Source organism: Sinohyriopsis cumingii, unplaced genomic scaffold (genome assembly GCF_028554795.1).
Source record: "Sinohyriopsis cumingii isolate HCF-2022 unplaced genomic scaffold, ASM2855479v2 utg000622l, whole genome shotgun sequence".
Classification (NCBI taxonomy): Eukaryota; Metazoa; Mollusca; class Bivalvia; order Unionida; family Unionidae; genus Sinohyriopsis; species Sinohyriopsis cumingii.
In genome coordinates this window covers 4,094,305-4,116,382 of record NW_028315918.1, presented here as the reverse complement: position 1 = coordinate 4,116,382, position 22,078 = coordinate 4,094,305, and the positions used below count along the sequence as shown (strand labels likewise).

Here is a 22,078-nt window from a genome sequence, read left to right as displayed (position 1 = left end):
AAAAACACACTCTGACTAAAAAAATTGGATGTTAGTCGCATTCTGCTGATGGTCACTCATGACATTAAGTTTAAATAATAAATTATTATTATTAATATTATAAATATCATTATTATTATTATTATACAATTAAGATGATTTCTTATGAACATAACAAATGGAGTTTTAGTTGAATTGAATGAGACTTTTGCACAATGTACGAGTCAAGGAACATTATTTTGACTACTGTAGGTTTGACAGATGATCTGCCACAAGAAATGGAAGATTATGTTCGGCTATAAAGTTGGCAATTACTATCACAGGTACCATAAACACGAATTTTAGTGATATCATATCTGTTGTTATGGTTAATATGCTTTTATGAGATGGGGTTTCCAACTGATAAGTGATGTCCTTATTTCCTGTTTGACTTCAAAATCAGCTTTGCCTTGGAAAGCAGAATGTACATTCACATCCCTTTCAGCTTTCATTGCACGAACTGAAATTCTTGTTTCCAACCATTACTGAATTTTGTGTTATATTTTGGTTGCTTTGAGTTTGGCATTGGCACTCTAGACATCTCTACAAACTTTAAACACCGAAGTTAAACCGACCAAGTTTTATTCCACCTGAGCTCTTTAGTAACCCAACCATAATCAATTAATATTCTTAATCAATTTGGAATTACTTCTACTCACATATAATCCACCTCGACATACTTCTAACAAGGGTACCAGCCAAACAAGCTTACACAATCAAAGGGTGAAATTAGCAATTGCATTGTCTTGCCCTGTTTAAGCCACTTCAGTCATGTGATCACAGGCAGAATTACTGTAATTATACTATACTGAAACCAAAATCTGATAACAATAGAAAGACCCCACCCCCACCAATTCCCTAATAATTTTGCATACACTGGAGATTTCAGTGAGTGAAGGGTGGGGGGATGGGAGATACCCCTATGTCTCTCTTTCATGTCCTGCATTTATCTGTGTATAACCAGATAACACTTACTCAAATGACAACAGCGAAGATTGAGACCCAACATCACATAATGTACCAGCAGACTTGAGTCAGTGGTCATTACTAAAAATCTTAGGCAGTATGCATCTATTTGTTTACATGTTGTTGTTGTTCTAGGGTTTAATGCCATTTTTCAGCACAAGATAGGCTATACATGGCGGCCAGTATAACTGGTGGAGGAAGAACCCTGGAAAACTCAGGGAAAAACCACCAACCCACGAGAAGCTACTGGCAGGCTTTCCCACATACTCACGCTAGCCGAGCCTTGGACTCAAACCCACGCAGACAGAGGTGAGATGGCAGTGATCCGGAATGGTGAGTGCTTTAGACCACTTGGCCACTCAGGGCCCCTATTTGTTTACATAAGGAAAGGCATGTATCTGCTTTATGGACAGGCATGTATCTGGTTTATGGGCAGGCATATGTCTGGCTTATGGGCAGGCATGTTTCTGGTTTATGGGCAGGCATGTATCTGGTTTGTGACAGGCATGAATCTGTTTTATGGGAATAGCAGCAATAATATGAATGTATCTGCTTTATGGGCACATCAGCACAAATCTGAATAAGTAGAGTTGAGCATGAATTTCATAATAAAGTAGAAAAGTTTTAAAATTTCCAAATGTTTTAGAAAGATGACTCCTTCAGAATAAAAGCAGGCATATAGTTCTAATAAAAAATAAGACGAGTCAAAATATTAAAAATGAAATATAATGGTAAAAAGGGTTTAATAATAAAATAATGGGTTAAACCCTAATCTGCCCATCTACTATGCAATAACAGATGCAGATGTATCCTGTTCCTAAGACTGTGTGCATGTGTGAGTGCATGCGTGCATGTGTAATGCTGGAGTAAACAGTAGTATGCAACTACCTGATCTAATAAATGTCGTAGCCTTGTCAGCTGTGCCTCTAATTGTTGATTGTGATCTTCTAAGATCCTCATCCTGGACTCAAGACGATTTTTATGCTGACGTAGCAGTTTTGCCTCGGCTAACATCTCAGCATCTCTGTTTGATATGTCCCCTCTGTCATCTTCCTCAAGATGAAGACTCTCCTCTGTCTCATTTTCCTGAACTTGTCGCAGGCGATCATATTCCACCTGTAGTGTTCTATAAAAAGCATATACCAATAAGGAAAATTTCATTCATAGACTCAGCTCTGCCAGCTTACTATGACAGCAGATCTTGGACTATGCAGACCTGTATGCAAGTATACACCATATATACTCACTTATAAGTTGAGTCAAACTGCAAGCAACAAAGATCCTAATCTGCTGTTGCATAATGCTCCTGCAGATCAGGGTCTACACCATTTGTTACAATGATTACTCTTAACAAACTGCACAGCGCAAATCTGCCAGCACATCATGTAATGGCAGATCTGGGTCTGTGCAATTTTCAGCTGGAAGTGTCTTATAAGTAAGTATATGCAGTAATTTACCAATTCATAGTTTTCATTGTGGATGGCTTGTACTTGTAAAGAAACCTATAAATTATATGTTCTAAAGGTGCCCCTATGATGTTGTGCATGTAACATAAATACCTATAGGCCCACTGAATGATGGGATTTAATTGACCCATGCCCCTACGATGTTGTGCATGTAACATAAATAAATATAGACCCATTGCATGATGGGATTTAATGGTGGAAGGAAGAGGTAAACTATGTCATTGTTGATTCCATCGAATCATTAATCGATAATACAAATAATATTTCAGGTGTTTAGACCTGGAATAAAGTGCCGAGCATTTGCATTTTTAATACAGGTAAATAAAAAGAGAAATTGTTGAGCACAAATTTTATCCCATTCTTGCCGAATAAATTTACAAAATATGGAACCATTGACTTAATAACCTATTTACGAACTGTCCCGATTTTCCCTGTGCAAAAACATTGCTTCTGAAAATATGTCTTATAGACAGATACTGTACGTACACAAAACTAAAATCATTACTGACAAGAGTCTTACTTTTTTTAAGGCAATTCATGTGGTCAGTAAAACAGTCTCATCAAGTTTTAATTATTGGGATTAATTGGCATAAAGATATTGAAAGGTTTCTCAAAGAGTAATCAGCCTCTTTTGTGACTGGGCTAAATACAGCATTCATTTACATCCATGAACACAGACAGGCTATTGTTGTGAATAGACACCGCCATCAGCCTACCTCTCTGGCCTATAACTGCTGAGTTGCAATTCTAACAAATTTAAAAGTCCGTTATTGCAGGTTCTGTAGTATTCTATCACAAGGAAGCCCTCATGAGCTTGCCATTAAAGGTGTAGGAAAATGTGGAATTGACACAAGCAAAATAAAGTTTCATACTCTAATTTTGACCCTGACCTTTTGAAATGTAAGTCTACTGATTATAAGGAAAGTATGTCTCCGACAAAACTCATCTGTAAAAACACATGTCCATCTCAGAACGTTAAATTTAAAAATTTTGAGTGGGGGGGGGGAATCACCTGTTAAAGGCAAACGACATATGGAAAAATGAAAATAATATACATACTAAACATACATATCAAAGAGTCTATGTCAAGATACAAGTCTGTTATGAATGATATATTCAAGAATTGAAACAAACCATGATTTCATTTTCTGAATATTTTCATCACTTTCATTCATTTGAAATTAGACTACTAGATTATGCTTGAACTCCATTCATACAGAATTACACTAATGGAGATCCATTCATACAGAATTACACTACTGGAGCTCCATTCATACAGAATTACACTACTGGAGCTCCATTTATACAGAATTACACTGCTGGAGTTCCATTCATACAGAATCACACTGCTGGAGTTCCATTCAAACAGAATTACATTGCTGGAACTCCATTTATACAGAATTACACCGCTAGAGCTCCATTCATACAAAATTACACTACTGGAGCTCCATTCATACAGAATTACACTACTGGAGCTCCATTCATACAGAATTATACTGCTGGAACTCCATTCATACAGAATTACACCGCTAGAGCTCCATTCATACAGAATTACACTACTGGAGTTCCATTCATACAGAATTATACTGCTGGAACTCCATTCATACAGAATTATACTGCTGGAACTCCATTCATACAGAATTACACCACTGGAGCTCCATTCATACAGAATTACACTACTGGAGCTCCATTCAAACAGAATTACACTGCTGGAACTCCATTCATACAGAATTATACTGCTGGAACTCCATTCATACAGAATTACACTGCTGGAGCTCCATTCATACAGAATTACACTGCTAGAGCTCAGTCATAACACCAATAAGATCATTCAGAACAAACAAAATCTGTACATCTTACCTATTTTCTTCTTCAAGATCTTTAATAATTGCTTCTAATTCACTCCTTTGCTCTGCATCCACAGCCATCATTATCTGCATAGGACTCTTTAACTAGCAGAGGTAAAAACAGTATTGAATGCTTTGCAAGAAGTAATAGATAAAATCTTAAGCAAAGAGCATTTTTCTTGTGGAAGTCTCTAGTGTAAGTCGATTTGGTGGTCATGCATGTGCATTTACTCATCTTAAATTAATATCAATTTTTGCTGTAAAATGTAATACAATTATCATTTAAACAATATCAATTTAATCCTAATATTGAATACTTTGTACTGTAACTGTCATCAAGAAACTTCCAGATGAAATTTTTTATCACTATGGAATGTTACAATGGTGGCCAGGTACTAAATTAGGTCAAGAGAAAAGCATGCTGGGTCTAATCATCACAATATCAAGTAGTACAAATTTTATTTTTAACATGTGAAGTTTTCATAGTGACATCACAGCATGTGATACTCAAACTGGATTGTGCTGTTACTTATATCTGATTTAATCATGTTTATTTTTAATTTAATTGTTTGTCAGTTTTAAATTTTTTATTCTATTATAATATAAATTTTTTCACTAGAGATGATACTTTTTCTGAAAATTGTTTGACCTTGACTGTTAGTTTATAAACACCGGGTATTGATCTAAATTCGGACCTGGATTCAAAATTAGTAAACAAAGTTCTATTTTATTTTAAAATGATTGGTTGTTGTCAAGGTCATGATGGGACTACAAGGGTTAAGAAGTAAACACTTTTTAAAATTTTTTATTCTGGGAATAAAATCATTGGTCTAATCAAGGCCATATTCTGTGTATGTGATATAAACATGATCATGTGCCCCCCCCCCCCCGATTTCGCAACTTGGGTGAATTTAGAAACTGCGTCTTATGATACAATATAATCTTTGTTTTGAAATTTCTCTGTTTTGAAATTTTCATACTGATGTCAAGTTAATTTGTTGTAGCCAAATTTGAGCAATAATAATTCTTCAGATCAGTTGGATGTCTTTATTCTCTAAAAATATTTTGAGGAGTGCTCACACAGAAATTTTGGAAAGATATTGCTTACAATTTTAATTTGGATTTCCAACACCGGAGTGCCATTATTTGTATTTCTACAAGGAACTGTAGATAAGTACAGTACTGACTATAGCATATGTCATCCATCTTGGATTTTCCATCAGGATTAGAACTTGAAATTATTAGAACATTTATTACTAGGACTTTTGCAATTTAATTCATGGATTATTCTTAGATTATTTTTGGATTTTTGAAACAGTAAGTTCTTCTCTTTTTTTTCCATTTTTACAGAATTTTCCAGGAAAAGTATTTGTTAAATTTTAAAAAGCATGTTGTTTTCACTCTTTCTGTGTTACTGTTTATTTGAGTCTAAACACGTAACAGTGCTTAATCACCTATTTAGTTTGACCATGCCTAAAAATGTCCATATACTTTAACATTGAGGTTTGAAGCATGTGTTTATTGGGGCATTTAAATAATGACCTTCCAAAGGAATATCCAAATAAAGTGAATAACTGCAATGTAAAGGTATGTGTAATCAAATTCTAAAAATGACATCTGGTAGTGAAATAGTCAGTACTTAATGCATACATGACCAATGTCACTTTTACTATAATTGTTATCCATGGTAACTGTTATGTATATGTAATTTGTATTTTGTGATTGGCCTTTGTCCATAACTGAAGGTATGAGTTCAGCAACCTGTCTTTTTTGTGAAAACAACATATCACATACCTAATTCTTGTCAATGATTTTAGATTATATATTAGGAACATTATTATTTGGAGGTAAAACATGTTTATGTGGCCTTTTGACCTTGGAAGTTACTTGAATGGACCTTGTTTATGAATTTGTTTGGAAAAAGATCATCATCCAACTTTTTCTTATGTAAGGGAGAAGTAAACAAAAATTGTTTTATTCATACCTTACCTCAGTCTTTAGAGGAAACAATTTTAGTTTTATTCAGTTAATATTTATGAGGATTTATTTAAATTATTCACTGGAATTACAAAGTGCCCAATAATACTTTTGTACTAAATCACTATTTTGGGATTATTGTGAATTCATTTTGAGACAATTTGGATTATATCAATGTGACACATCAATACTGTTATCACATCAACACTATTCCAGGTTAATGGTACATCAGCACATTCAAAGTTGGAATTCATTCGGAATACTCCATACTTTTGGATCTGTTATAGAACTTTTAGGATTATATGGGATTAAATTCACAATGCTGTAACTTCTTTCTAAATTTTCCCTTTGTATTCATGGGAAATAAATTATCTGTTGAATTTTACAAAACTTCTTGCTTTTCACTCATTACTATTACTAAGTTTAAATTTTGACCTGAACACATCTATTGTCCTCTGTCTCAAACATCATACACTAAGCAAGGTAACTGATCGGAAAATTTGAACTCAGACATACTCTAAGTATTCAACACACTGGGGGCATGATACGCTACACTCAATGATAAACGTTATCACACAGAGAGATATCATGAAATCGTGCATCAAAATTTGCTTTCTGACTGACCACTCACAGATTTAATGTATCAATAGTATGTACCTCATAGACCACCGCTGATCTGACTCGTATACAAATTATCTTCTTACATACCTCACAGACCACCGCTGATCTGACTCGTATACAAATTATCTTCTTACATACCTCATAGACCACGACTGATTTGACTCATATAAAAATTATCTTCTTACATACCTCATAGACCACCACTGATTTGACTCATATAAAAATTATCTTCTTACATACCTCATAGACCACCACTGATTTGACTCATATAAAAATTATCTTCTTATATACCTCATAGACCACCACTGATTTGACTCATATAAAAATTATCTTCTTACATACCTCATAGACCACCACTGATTTGACTCATATAAAAATTATCTTCTTACATACCTCATAGACCACCACTGATTTGACTCATATAAAAATTATCTTCTTACATACCTCATAGACCACCACTGATTTGACTCATATAAAAATTATCTTCTTATAGACCACTCACTGACATGTAGCAAAATTATCTCTAGTAAATAACAAACAATTTAAAAGAGTGATATATTACATTCAGTTTAACATTTTGCTTTCCATCAGACAATTTCAAATAGTATTGGGAAATAAATCAAGTTTTTCAACAAATTCAAGGACTTTCTACAAAATTCATGGAGTTTCAAGACAATCCCTCAGATTCAGGGATTATTCAAGGCTGTACAGGCCATGTTAAAAGTTGCCATAAAAATGTAAAGATAAAGAACTGCAAATAAATTTTGGAAGGACATATTTAAGCAGAAGCATGGCAGCTGTCATCAAAAGCATGTCTGGTTGTGAAACAGTTGCAATTTGCAGGGAAAACATGCTGTCTTGTCATTTAGAACACAACTGGATTCACTGATCCAGAAAACAGAACATGACATACAAAAGACCAAATTATATATCAGGTACTAGGATTGGGTTTTACCTTTTTTGAAATCAAATAAAACTAAATAAGATAAATAAAGCATATTAGCATTATTAAAAAAAGTAATTGTCACAATTAATAACATAAATAAAAATACAAGGAGTACTAGCACTGACAGTTACAGTTTGTTACTGTGACACCTTTATATAAAGGATATGCCTTGTTATTCATAAAACAACCCAATATGACAGTGCACTCAAAATCACATTTATTGTCAAATAAGAAATCAACTGACTGAAACACAAGGTTACAAAGTAGCTTATATTTAAATGCAAATGTCTCCTAAACATGTATAATTATTTTTGTTATCTTTTCATAAATATAAAAAATTATGACAGAGGCAATTTTGAGTTGAAGTGTGGAATCAGGTTAGGTAGCTTTGTGAATACGAGCCCTTTTATTTCTGTGCATCAACAAATCATCATTGTCTTACTTCACTCCATCTTTAAAACTATTGCAAAACTGAGGCTACTTGAAACAAATTATAAATTTTTAATTTTTTGTTTATTTCAATTACTTAGGCAAAGCAATATGCTGTTCATCCACCCCTTAAGTCAGAGAAATCCATGCCAGAGTGACTGTCTATATAGTTGGCAGGTATGTCTATTAAGAACAATTTAGTCATGGGAGGTGGGGGATGGGAGGGATGAATTTTAAATTTCATGGATTAGCAGAAAATGAAATGATAATCACTTTCTAAACATGGTAAATCATACAACCTTTAGTAAGCAGACTACGTTTACTTAATTTCTGTGTGCACTGTGATGAGATCATGATAGCAAGAGCAATATATTGTAAATCCTGATGACTAATCATGGTGTTCTAAGTACCAGACATCTGTTTAACCAGATTTTGTTACTACTTTCTTAAAAGATAATGACAACAGCAAACCAATAAATCAAAATAATTTTTGTCAGTTCTAGTGATAATTTGCAAACATTGCACCTTGCTAATATGCCAATTTTAAAATTATGCTAAAATTTAATGACACCAAAATACTACCAACAGTTGATACTCCAAGAATAACAAATTCACAATGAAGTTATCTTCAGGGACTGTTCTGTGCTTATAATTTGTACTTTTATTTTACCTACAGTTCTCCCTCATTATCACCCTCTCCATGGAGCTAGAGAATGAAGCCTTACAATGAAGTTCATTATACACAGAAGTCATGACTCTACCAGCCTTATACCAGGATCTGTGTTATAATGAAAGCCTTATAACATGAACTGTGTTATAATGAAAGCCTTATAATAGCAACTGCGTTCTAATGAAAGCCTTATAACAGGAACTGTGTTATAATGGAAGCCTTATAACAGTAACTGTATTATAATGAAAGCCTTATAACAGGAACTGTGTTATAATGAAGGGCCTTATAGTGAGCAAGTGTTGTACTCTAATCTGAGCATTTATCAGATGTGTATTAAAGCTGTACTTACTGCATGCTGTGAGGTATCTCCATTAAGACTCTGACAGTACTGTGCTATGAGATGGTGTTCGTCATCCCTACAAGGGAAAAAACAGAAATATCCTATTAAAATATCCTGCCAATCAGAAGCATAATAAATAAATGCTGTCTCAACCAATATTCATCTAACTATAAAATACTGCAGGTTCATCCCAATCCAGTCATAAATATCAATTTGACATGTCTTAAAGTATTCAGCTGCTCATCAATGAAAATCTTTCATTTCTTTGCTTTCATAAAATGACTATCTATTGTCTTTTCTGTACTGCCAAATGACCTCCTGTCTGGATCCCTTTCAATTTGCAGGCCTCAGCACAATCTATTAAATTAGCAGAGACAAGTCACAGTCTACAGAGAGAGCATGTCTGGCTCAACTATCAGCTCAATATAATGATATGGGTGAGCTTCACAAGAATTGCATATAATCTGTCTTTCCTTCCATAAATCAATATTGCTGCATCTCTGGAATTTGTAGGTTATCTGAGCTACAGCAGTCAGAGGAAACTAAAAATTCAGAATAACGGAAAGCATGAGTAAAAAAAGTTCTCATTTTACCAATAGGCTACTTTATGCAGAAGAGAGAAACCTCTTATGACTAGATCTTCAAAGTCTGACATTGATCCAATATTGATTTGTTTCTGGTTTCTGAACCTGAAGTACTAGGGTAAATGTTCCTGCTAGTTTTCTAAAGAACAAATTCCATTAAAAACAAAATCAGACAGGAATTCCTCCTGCCATGCAATGTTTGTACCATAAAGTTATCCCATCATAAAACATGTGGACGGAATTCATACTCCAACAAATATGGTAACGAAAATAACTCCATTTCAATCCCCATACAAATCATTTCTATCTAAAAAGAAAGGCATATTAAGATTACACCTCTGTTCCAAAGGAGGGACCTGCAGTAGCTCAGTTGACAGAGCACTTGACTTGTATTACAAGGTCCTCAGGTTCAATACCCACCTGGTCTTCCTGGGTCAGCTGCCTTGGTGCGTCCTTGGCAAAGACACTTAGTTCCCATTTCCTTGATATTATAAAGCCAATAATGTGTTAAAATGTTTTTAACCCATCCTAAAACAAAAATAACTGACCACTGCTGCAATTTAAGTTTTTTGTGTAAACATAATCCACTAAATTTTGAGGAGCTCTGGGTTGCCAAGTGGTTTAAGGCACTTACACATCTCACCTCTGTCCATGCAAGTTTGAGTCTTGGCTCTACCAAAGTGGGTATGTATGAAAGCTTGCCAGTAGCTTCCTGTGGGCTGATGGATCTTCCCAGTGTCTTGCCAGGTTCTTCCTCCACCAAATATACTGTCTTCCATACATAATCTAGGGTATGGTGTTATATCCCACAAAACCAAGCCAAACCAAACTAATGGATCTTTATACCATCTTTATGATAATTTTTCTCCATATTTTACACAGAAGGTAACTGAATAACATATAGCTATATATGTTTTGTTAAGTGGTATATGTTGTCCAAAAGAAGGCAAGTTATGAACATTTTATACTTAATTCTGAACATTAAGCCCTCATCCAACCTACCCAATATAACATGAATGATTTTGAATAGAGAATGAAAAGAGCATAATTATTTCAATATTTTAAACTTTTTCATCGAGATCCAGTAATTGTAGATTCGAGTGTATACAGTTTTGCATGTATTCTCTTTGACATCAAAAGTGTTCTTTAAGATTACTAATTGTACAAATTGCTGCTAAATAAAATGAATCTGGGCAAGATTCATTTAATTTAGCTGGGATTTGCACAACGGTAAAAATGATCATGAAAATTGCACTGACCATTTGTTGTGAACCTAATGATACCTGTAATCCTTCATATTAGCTCCAAGTGATTATAAAAGTACTTTATTGCAGACTGACTGCCAAATATATCTTACTAAGTGTTTTGCATTTGAGTAATTTGATGTTTCTGTTGATTGTCTAGTTACTGAAAGTATTCTACGAAACTGCAGTTGCTGTGGTTATGCAATCACAAAAATCTAAATTTCATTATTTGCAGTAAAGTCTCTGATGTAGTGCCATTATCATAAAACATGATCACTGTCATGATATAGTGCCATTATCATAAAACATGATTACTGTCATGATATAGTGCCATTATCATAAAACATGATCGCTGTCATGATATAGTGCCATTATCATAAAACATGATCACTGTCATGATATAGTGCCATTATCATAAAACATGATCACTATCATGATATAGTGCCATTATCATAAAACATGATCACTGTCATGATATAGTGCCATTATCATAAAACATGATCAGTCATGATATAGTGCCATTATCATAAAACATGATCACTGCCATGATATAGTGCCATTATCATAAAACATGATCACTGTCATGATATAGTGCCATTATCATAAAACATGATCAGTGTCATGATATAGTGCCATTATCATAAAACATGATCACAGCCATTGTGTTGATGATGAAGATAAAAACATAGATTAATCTGTATTAATTCAAAGTTATTTATAACACAAGTTTGTTGAAACATAATGCAAGTGTGTCTACTTGTACATACTCTTCTCATACGAAAATGGCTACCCTTAAAATCCCCCAAACCTTTTACAAAAATGTCAGTGTGACTTCCCGCTATTTGTAATAAAGATGGAGGAAAAATATCATTGGATATCTAGAGCAGATTCATTTTGCTGTATATTAGCTGACCCAAACAGCTGTTAGCCACTGCCAAAACAATTCATACACCAGGGATATCAAAGAGAACATTAACCATGCTATTTAACTTAAAAGTCTTGAACAGACCGATTCATAAATAACACTTGTCGGGTATTATGGAACATCATGTTCCAGCAGCATGCCTGCTACTTGTGTACAATCTCTTGACAACGTTACCTTGATGTTCATTAACAATATTGTGGCAAAGCTATGTGATCAGTTTTGTACAAGACATTTTTGCATCCTGATCCCTCCTTCTGTCTGCATATGAATTCCTTTTGGAAAAGCTTTCTGATATCTAAGGCAATAAAGTCCTGTAAAGTAATCTTCCATATCCATTGTCAATGGTATCATAACTATATAAGGATGATAATTTCCTAAAAGGATTTGAGCTTAATATAGTCAAGTCCAACTGCAAACTGGACAGACCAGACATGCCATAGCATAATGCACCCTCAGATCTGAGTCTAAACAGTTTCCTAGGAATCATGAGTAGATCAAGCAACATATATCTGGATCTACCCATGCATTATATGATGGCAGATCAAGGCCCATGTTGTTTGCAGTTGGACTCAACTTGTAAGTGGGTATATACAATAAGTGAAATTTAGATTAGGGCAACAGTGTTTAGGATGTAAGAATGTTTTGCACACGAATGTTATTGTTTATAAACGTCTATATAACGATGTTAAAAGATTGAATATAGGCATCAGCAACAGCAGCTATGGACTTAAAATTAAAAACGGTAGCTCCGCTGCTAATATGTAGCTTTAATAATAAGTGATAAACATATGCACACACATAATATATATATAAACACACACACACACACACAGTGGTCCCCCTCATGAATGGTCCCTCTAGCCAGTGGCCACCCACTTTTATGGCCAGAATCCCTTAGCACTGATGAGTTTGTGTTCAAAAGTACTTCTCAAGAAAGGCCACACATTAGTGCAAAACTGTAAAAATTTACCCCTAGTATGCATCCATATTTTATATTGATATGTGTCTAGAATGAATATTTAATTCATGTCGTAAGGTAAGTAATCCAATTATCTTTACTGATGTTTGTTTCCAGATGTCAGGTTTTTGCAACTAAAAAAAGTGTCATCTAAAGTACATGTGCTAGTAAGGTTAATAATATATCATTAATGCCATCATTGACAGGAAATGGGGTAAACCAATGCTGCAATACAATTCTGGGCTTCAAATGGCAAGTCAAGTCTTTTTTCTTTGATGATTACAACCGGATGTAATTGTCAAGATCATAACATGGTTGTTATAGGCTAAATATAGATTTTGTGGACAAACAAATACAGAGAAATTAACATTAAAGAGATCAGGTAACAAAGCCTGAAAGGTCATGTGACAGTACATATATCAATTCCTTTAAAAACAACGCATTTCATATAAACGTTTTGTCTGCATAATGAAATTGCAGTAATGTACAATTAGCAACATAGGAATAAATCATTACAAACTTTTAATATGTCATAATGTAAATGAAGATTTAATACTTTAGAAGAAAAAGTAAAAGTTATTCAACTTGATGACAATGGGGAGTTCTTGATGACAATCTATTATGTTGGAAAAATTCAAATAAATAACACTGTTAACAGATAAGGAGAATATTCTGCAGCACCAATTTATTTCGTGCAGGATCTTTGTCCACCCAAAAATTGTACCAATTTGTAAGTACCTCTCAGTCTCTTTCAAACAATCCATGCTATTTAACTTGCATCGGAAAGAGATATTTATGTTCTGATTGTGTCTCACCTGTGATGGATGTTATTTTCTACTTTAAGCAGGTGAGACAGGACAATTCTGCATACTACAGTATATACATAAGGCATATAGTAATATTTTATTAAAATGTTGGAATAGAATACAGCAACTCATGTAAAAATAAAACACATGACTTACAAAAACTTTAACACATAATTGCCATCATAAACAAGACACGTTACCCTGCTGCATCACAGGTGGAAAAAATGACAGCTCTCACTCAATATAACATACATCATTAGAACATCATCTTCGATATTGTGTGGTACTTTTTCAGGCTCTTAAATTTTTTTAATAAACATTGGTAGAAAAAAACCCAACAACAAAAACTTAAATTTTTAGTTTCCATTACCCACCCCACCCCCAATACAGACACAAATGTTCACAAAATTCTGAATTATTCTCACTATAACACAGGCTGATATATAATGCTGTCAGGATTTATATACCCCAACAATTCTGTCATATATAATGAAAGGGACCTGTCCTTACTGCTCCAATAATTGCTGAGAAAAAAAATACTTTTCAATATGTGCAATATATATTAATTCAATGACACCAGGGAGGGTATCAATATGTATCTAATGATTAGCACCAATGGGGATATAAACATATTTATAGATATATAATATACACAAACGAAAATGGTACTTACGTATCTGGCGTCAGTGAGGCTTGTCGCTGTTCTACTTCTGCTAACCTGTGGCATGAGAAATGTAAACATTTCCAGGACCACTTACACCAAACTGGCATTTCTTCCAAAATGTATTAAATTTCAAATGAATACTATCAAAGTCTGGATTTTTGTATTTAAAAAAATGTTCCTCTTGATCCAATCATTTAACATCTGAAACTACTGTTCAATATTTATAACTATTTTAGAAAACTGCTGCAGCAAAATTATTATCACTTCAAGATAATTCCATATGAGTTTATATTATCACACGTGTACTGAGGTTTCAATGGAAAATTTCCCATAATTAGTTTAGATCAAATTTGCATCCTGTTCACACCTCCAGTAGAAGCTAGTTTGGTAGTGTGTCATATGACATTTTTTTATGTTACTCATTACACAGCTTTTGATGACTCATATCGTCTGATCATTCATACTACGTGCCTTGCTAATGGTTTCACAATAATAAAGATGTGTATTGGTAAATGTGTATTGATAAAGATAGTACAGACACTGCCAAATCTGCACTGAACCTGTGTGCAGCTACGTGCATAATAAAGCATTCATAGCAATGTAAATTCACAGTAAAAAGCCATTTGTTTTCACACTGTGTCCAATAAAACCTAAAGAAAGTCATTACTTTCTTGTTTTGAATGTTTAAATTTGGAATACCTCTATGCATGGTAAAATGGACCAGGGCAAAAATGCACCGGTGACTATGATTGTGTGTCTGTGTGTGTGTGCATGTATATATGTATGTATGTATGTATGTATGAAGTTGGCATATCAGCACAATCCTGGCTATTTAGTGCCAAAACTAAGAGCCTTTACATCTTATCTGAGTGTATGCTAAAATACTAACAAAAAGTCATACTAATTCAGAAATGTGATGTCCAAGACTAAGCATCCAGTTTTCTCCAAGTAAGTACCATTGTCCAATTGTCATTACTAGTGTACTTGGCAAATAATGACTTATTCTGGTATAAAACAGGATAAAAATAAACCAAATCTGAATACAAATTCCAATACAATATTTAAAAAAAATTAAGTGCTAATGCACAGAATAATTTCTCACAAAGAAAACTTTACTTACTATGGTATGCACTGAAGCAGTAGGGTATCCAAAGCAATATGACTCAAATAAAAGAAGATGCAAAAAACCCAATACACGCTGACCTATTGTTTTCCCAAAATATTTTAAACACGTATTTATCAATCAACACATTCAGTAATAATTAATGAGCTGACTCACTCACCTGTTGGCATACAGCTCTAGCCGGGAATGCATGTCTTTTGATATACTGTGCTGTGGAGAGGGAGATGGACTGCATTAAAAAAGAAGAAAAAGAACAGATAATCAATTTATATTGATCAAGTTCTTCTAAAATTTTAAAGGAATTTAGTACCTGGTTTAAATTTGCTAAATTTCAATCAAAGATGTCAACATAATGGACAACAAGAATGAGAACTTCGATGTATTCCAATCATCTGTTATAACTGTCCCCATTGAACACTGCTAAATTCAACATTAAACCAGCATCTCTTGTTTTTGTTCCATATAGTTTTCTCCCTTACCTCCCATCGTGAATAACCTTGATTAAATGGCATAAACGAGTCTATAGTTTCTACTAATCTTTCCATATCACATACACACACACACACACAAACACACACACCTTCAGTCAAACTGTGTTCTAATTAGAAAATTGTAACATTCATGTACTATGGAATAGATCAATTTTCAAACCAATCAAATCTGTCTATCCTGTTTCAAATTGATTGTCTGCCTCCTAAATAAATATCAAGTGAATTTTAAGACAGTGTACACAGATGCTTTTCATTTGCAAAGTACCTGTTACCTGTAACTTCTGTCAATTCCCATGATAATGTTTTGGTCCAGACAGAGTCTGCTCTATTTTAAACTAGACAAGTTAATAAATACAATTTCCAATAGTATCACATCAATTCATGATTCTGACAGGCCACTGTGTCCAACATGACTACATGTGCAAGATGTGAGTCACACAAGCTGTTCTATTTTTAAGCTTACATTGACCAATCAATGCTGAATAAGGTACATGGATTTGCCTGTAAATCTCCTTGTTGGAACTTAGTTCTATACTGTGCACTCAGGACCAGACCAGGAAACAAGTTTTCAAATACACAAGCCATTTAATTAAGCTAAATGACAAAGCTTGGACCATGACTAAAACACAGGACTAATGATTGGGCAATTCATTCTCCTTTATAATTTGAACCAGTCTATTATTATGTGGAAGCAGTCTGCTTGATAAAAGAGTAACTACCATATATACTAGATTATAAGCTGATTCCAACTGTAAACTGCACAGACCCATACCTACTGTCATATAATGTGCCTATAATAAAACAACATTGACACTGATCTGCTGGTGCATTATGTGACTACTGATTTGGGTTTATGTATGGAGTTGACTCAACTTGTATGTAAATATATACCACATATGTCATGAAGATAACAATGAAAAATTGGTCCTTCAAAGATTCCACTTGACAAACTTTTGTTGAAAATCTCAGACATTCCAGATTTTCTTGGATAATGAATCAGATCTGTCAGAAAAAAATGTACATGCCTCCAATGGAGTAAAAGATGTCCAAGTCAAGAGATTAAAAATAAACTTGATAAACTTGCAAAACCAATGTATGTGGCAACAATGATTTGTCATGTATGGATATAAAATATATCCAGCATATCTAATTTGCCCAGGTTTGATTTCTGTGTCATTATGCTTATACAGGTCATATACCATCTGCCTGGGTGAAATGGTTTCTGTCATAACGCTTACACAGTCTAATATGCCATTTGCCAGGGTGAAATGGTTTCTCTGCCATAATGCTTACAAAGTCTCATATACCATCTGGCTGGGTGAAATGGTTTCTCTGTCATAATGCTTACAAAGTCTCATATACCATCTGGCTGGGTGAAATGGCTTCTCTGTCATAATGCTTACACAGTCTTGTATGCCAGTTGCCTGGGTGAAATCTTTTCTCTGAAATAGTGCTTACACAGTCTCATATACCATTTGCCAGGGTGAAATGGTTTCTCTGTCATAATGCTTACACAGTCTCATATGCCATTTGCTTGGGGACGTGGTTTCAATAATATCATGCATATACAGACAGCGTATCATTTGCCTGGGTGAAATGGTTTCAATACTGCCATGCTTATACAGACAACATACCATTTGCTAGGGTGATGTGGTTTCAATACTATTATGTTTATACAGACAACATACCATTTACCTGGGTGAAATGGTTTCAATACTGCCATGTTTATACAGACAACATACCATTTGCCATGGTGAAGTGGTTTCAATACTGCCATGCTTATGCAGACAACATACCATTTACCAGGATTAAGTGGTTTCAATACTATCACGTTTATACAGACAACATACCATTTGCCAAGATGATGTGGTTTCAATACTATCATGTTTATACAGACAACATAACATTTGCTAGGGTGATGTGGTTTCAATACTATTATGTTTATACAGACAACATACCATTTACCTGGGTGAAATGGTTTCAATACTGCCATGCTCATACAGACAACATACCATTTGCCAGGGTGAAGTGGTTTCAATACTGCCATGCTTATGCAGACAACATACCATTTGCCAGGGTGAAGTGGTTTCAATACTGCCATGCTTATACAGACAACATACCATTTACTAGGGTGATGTGGTTTCAATACTATTATGTTTATACAGACAACATACCATTTGCCATGGTGAAGTGGTTTCAATACTATCATGCTTATACAGACAACATACCATTTGCTAGGGTGATGTGGTTTCAATACTATTATGTTTATACAGACAACATACCATTTACCTGGGTGAAATGGTTTCAATACTGCCATGCTTATGCAGACAACATACCATTTGCCAGGGTGAAGTGGTTTCAATACTGCCATGCTTATGCAGACAACATACCATTTGCCAGGGTGAAGTGGTTTCAATACTGCCATGCTTATACAGACAACATACCATTTACTAGGGTGATGTGGTTTCAATACTATTATGTTTATACAGACAACATACCATTTGCCATGGTGAAGTGGTTTCAATACTATCATGCTTATACAGACAACATACCATTTGATAGGGTGATGTGGTTTCAATACTATTATGTTTATACAGACAACATACCATTTACCTGGGTGAAATGGTTTCAATACTGCCATGCTTATGCAGACAACATATCATTTGCCAGGGTGAAGTGGTTTCAATACTGCCATGCTTATACAGACAACATACCATTTACTAGGGTGATGTGGTTTCAATACTATCATGTTTATACAGACAACATACCATTTGCTAGGGTGATGTGGTTTCAATACTATCATGCTTATACAGACAACATACCATTTGCTAAACATTTAGTAGGCCAAGTTTAAAAATCTGCTTAAGTATTTGACTTCTAGGGTTTGAAAACAGTGCTAAGTTGGCTGTCTGCTTGGTTAAAATAAATGCTTACTGCACAGCTCAAAATGACATGATCATCACAAAACATAATTGATATGAAGTCTGCAAGATGCTGAACTTGAAAATTACCTGGTTAAAACTTTTGTCTCTTGTTAAATAATGAAAGAAAACAAGAGGCTCTCTAAAAGACTGACACTCTACTGTCTGAAAGAATTTCCAAGAATTCAAGATAGACAAGACCATTTCTTCCCTTAAACCATCTTTAATATTGTTCAGTGATAACTTGATTTTCCAATCAGCTGCAGTGGTGGACATATTAGATCTCAATTTGGCACAATTTTCTTTCAGGACCAACAAAGCATCATAAGAAGTTTTCTGGTGGAAACTCCATGTTGATGACTTTCTACTTTTGAAAAGCAATGATAACATGATTTTCAAGACAGATGCCATGGTGGATGTAATCAGTAATAAATTGGCACCATTTCTATTTATTACCAACAAGAAGCCTTTTGGCAAAAGAACAATGTGATATGACCAGCCACAGCCACTGAGGTGGAGTAGTGATAACAAGATTTTCAAAATGGTCATTGTGTTAGTCATATTAAAAGCTGGATTGGCATCATTTTCATTTATGACCAACTCGACATCATAAAAAGTCTTTCAGTAAGAACCCCATGCTGATATGAATAGTCATCCAGGAGAAATAGGGACAACAAGATTTTCAAGATGGCCACTGTGGCTATCATACTGAATGTCTGAACAGCACCATTAGGACCAAGCAGACAGCAAAAGAAGTTGCTTAGTAAAACCCGATGTTGATATGACCATCCATTCTCAAGGAGTAATTTTTTAAAGATGGCTGCTGCTGTAATTACATTGGACATCAGATAAACACAATGTTCATTCTGAACCAGCTATACTTCATAGGAAGTCTTCCAGTGAAAACCCCATGTCAATTCAACTTTTCATTCATGATATCTGAAATACGATTTACAAGATGGCCACTGTGGCAGCCATATTGAACATTGCATAGCACCATTTTCATTTAGGACCAACTAGATTTCATAAGAAGTCTTCTACTTAAAACAATGGCAATACATGTATTACATTTTGTTCAGTGGAAGTAACAATAACAAGATTTTCAAGATGGCCACTGTGGCAGCCATATTGAACATCAGACCTGCTTCATTTTCATTTAGGATCAACCATTTCTTCCTTTAAATTGCAGAGTATTCAAACCATCTTTGCTATTGTTCAGTGAAAGCAAGAATTTCAAGACCTTTCAAACAACACATCTAGACGGGACCACCCAGACAGGACCATCTATATGTGAGCATCCAGACATCATAAGAAGCTTCCTGGTGAAAATCCCTATGTCCAATATGACCTTCCATTCAGGAGTAGCAATAACAAGATCTGCAAGAAGTCTGCCCTGGCAACCATATGGGACATCATATTGGTACCATTTCCATTTAGGACCAACTAGACATCATAAGAAGACATTTAGTAAACAACAATGTTGATATGACTACTTATTCTGCAGAAGTAGCATTAACATGATTTCAAGATGGCTGCTGTGGTGGCTATATTGGAAAAAAAGTTGTCACCATTTTCCTTCAGGGCCAACTAGGCCATAGGATGAATTTATATGTGAAGTTTATGGCATTCCTTGAAGCAGTTGAGGAGTTGGGATAACAAACTTGCATTAATAGATGGACAACATATTGTCCCATAAGCTCTTCTGGTTGTTGTTGTTGTTGTGGGGTTTAACGCCATTTTTCAGCACGATAGGCTATACATGGCGGCCAGTATTAATGGTGGAGGAAGAACCCGGAAAACCCCGGAAAGAACCACCGACCCACGAGAAGCTACTGGCAAGCTTTCTCACATGCCCACATTGGCTGAATCTTAGACTCGAACCGCCGCAGACAGAGGTGAGATGGCAGTGATCCGTAACAAAGAGCGCTTTAGACCACTCGGCCACTCGGGGCCCCAAGCTCTTCTGGTATATGACCAGTACGCCTACAAGATTAACTCACTAAAAATTATGCAAGATTTGAAAGAAAATCCTCAGAAATGTATGACTGTTGTGTATCAGCTGCATTGGGTTTTCTTTTGCAGATATTTAGGCCACATAGGGCTTTCTGTTGTGGACTTTCAGGCCACATAGTCTTTATGTAATACCAATAACTGTGTCATACCCCAAAATTTAACTCATCAACCTTACTTTGTGTTTTTTTTAATAACATAAGTTTACAACCCCCAACCTATCGAAACTGTAAGAATTTCAAAAGACTCCTGCAGCTAATAATTTATGGATACTAGTCAGACTGGGAATTTGTTCCAATACTTTTCTATGTAATGACTTTCACTTATGAATAGATATTCAATTATAAGTAGAACATGAAAATACATGTACGAGGGGAGTCCCGCATCTCCTGCCTTCGTGCATGCTTGCAATATTCATCAATGCAGACAAAATTATCAGTTGACCTTCGTTCTGAGATGCAAACAAATCTACATTGCTAATGTATGTATTATAATTCGAATCAAACTGCAGGCAACAAAGATCCCGATTTCCCATAGCATAATGTACTTACCGATCAGGGTCTATGCAGTTTGTTCTACTGATACTTCCTAACAAATTGCACAGACCTAGATCTGCTGGTGCTTTATGCGACGGCAGATCTGGATCTATACAGTTGGACTCCTCTTATAAGTGAGTATATATGGTATCTGGAGAAGTTAATTCAAGTTTAATTTGAAAAATTTGCCTCTGATGCCTTGAAAACTGATATGACTTATTTTATTACAGATATTTAAAATTCCTAAATGTAATGGGATTGCAATGACTATTTTGGGCACTCAAGGAGACATAACTACTACATTCATTTACACTGTTTATATTGTTATTATTGCTATTTTCAGACATAATCTTGTTGAGCTTATTCTTAGACATTATAAGTGTATTATTTACAGTCTGTTTATTTCTGATATGAATGCTGGTTGTGTTGTTATATTTACTGCTAGAGGAATGACTGCATTTACACATAGAACTGTTGCATTCATTACATAGAGAAGCAAAGATCCTGAATCAGGATTTACCATTTTAGTGATTTAT

The 22,078-nt window shown here is 34.7% G+C and overlaps 1 protein-coding gene across 7 annotated transcripts in view; it reads right to left on the bottom strand.

Annotated features, from left to right (window-relative positions):
- LOC149773699 (dystrophin-like) overlaps nucleotides 1-22,078 on the bottom strand; it is a 494,817-nt gene that overhangs the window by 9,939 nt on the left and 462,800 nt on the right. For all 7 annotated transcript variants that reach the window (XM_089946224.1, XM_089946223.1, XM_089946219.1 and 4 more), the window contains 5 exons: nucleotides 15,745-15,813; nucleotides 14,471-14,515; nucleotides 9,290-9,356; nucleotides 4,311-4,402; nucleotides 1,873-2,110 (listed from right to left, as the gene is read on the bottom strand). In XM_089946224.1, coding sequence (XP_089802350.1) covers nucleotides 1,873-2,110; nucleotides 4,311-4,402; nucleotides 9,290-9,356; nucleotides 14,471-14,515; nucleotides 15,745-15,813 — 511 coding nt within the window. The remainder of the gene's footprint in view (nucleotides 1-1,872; nucleotides 2,111-4,310; nucleotides 4,403-9,289; nucleotides 9,357-14,470; nucleotides 14,516-15,744; nucleotides 15,814-22,078) is intronic.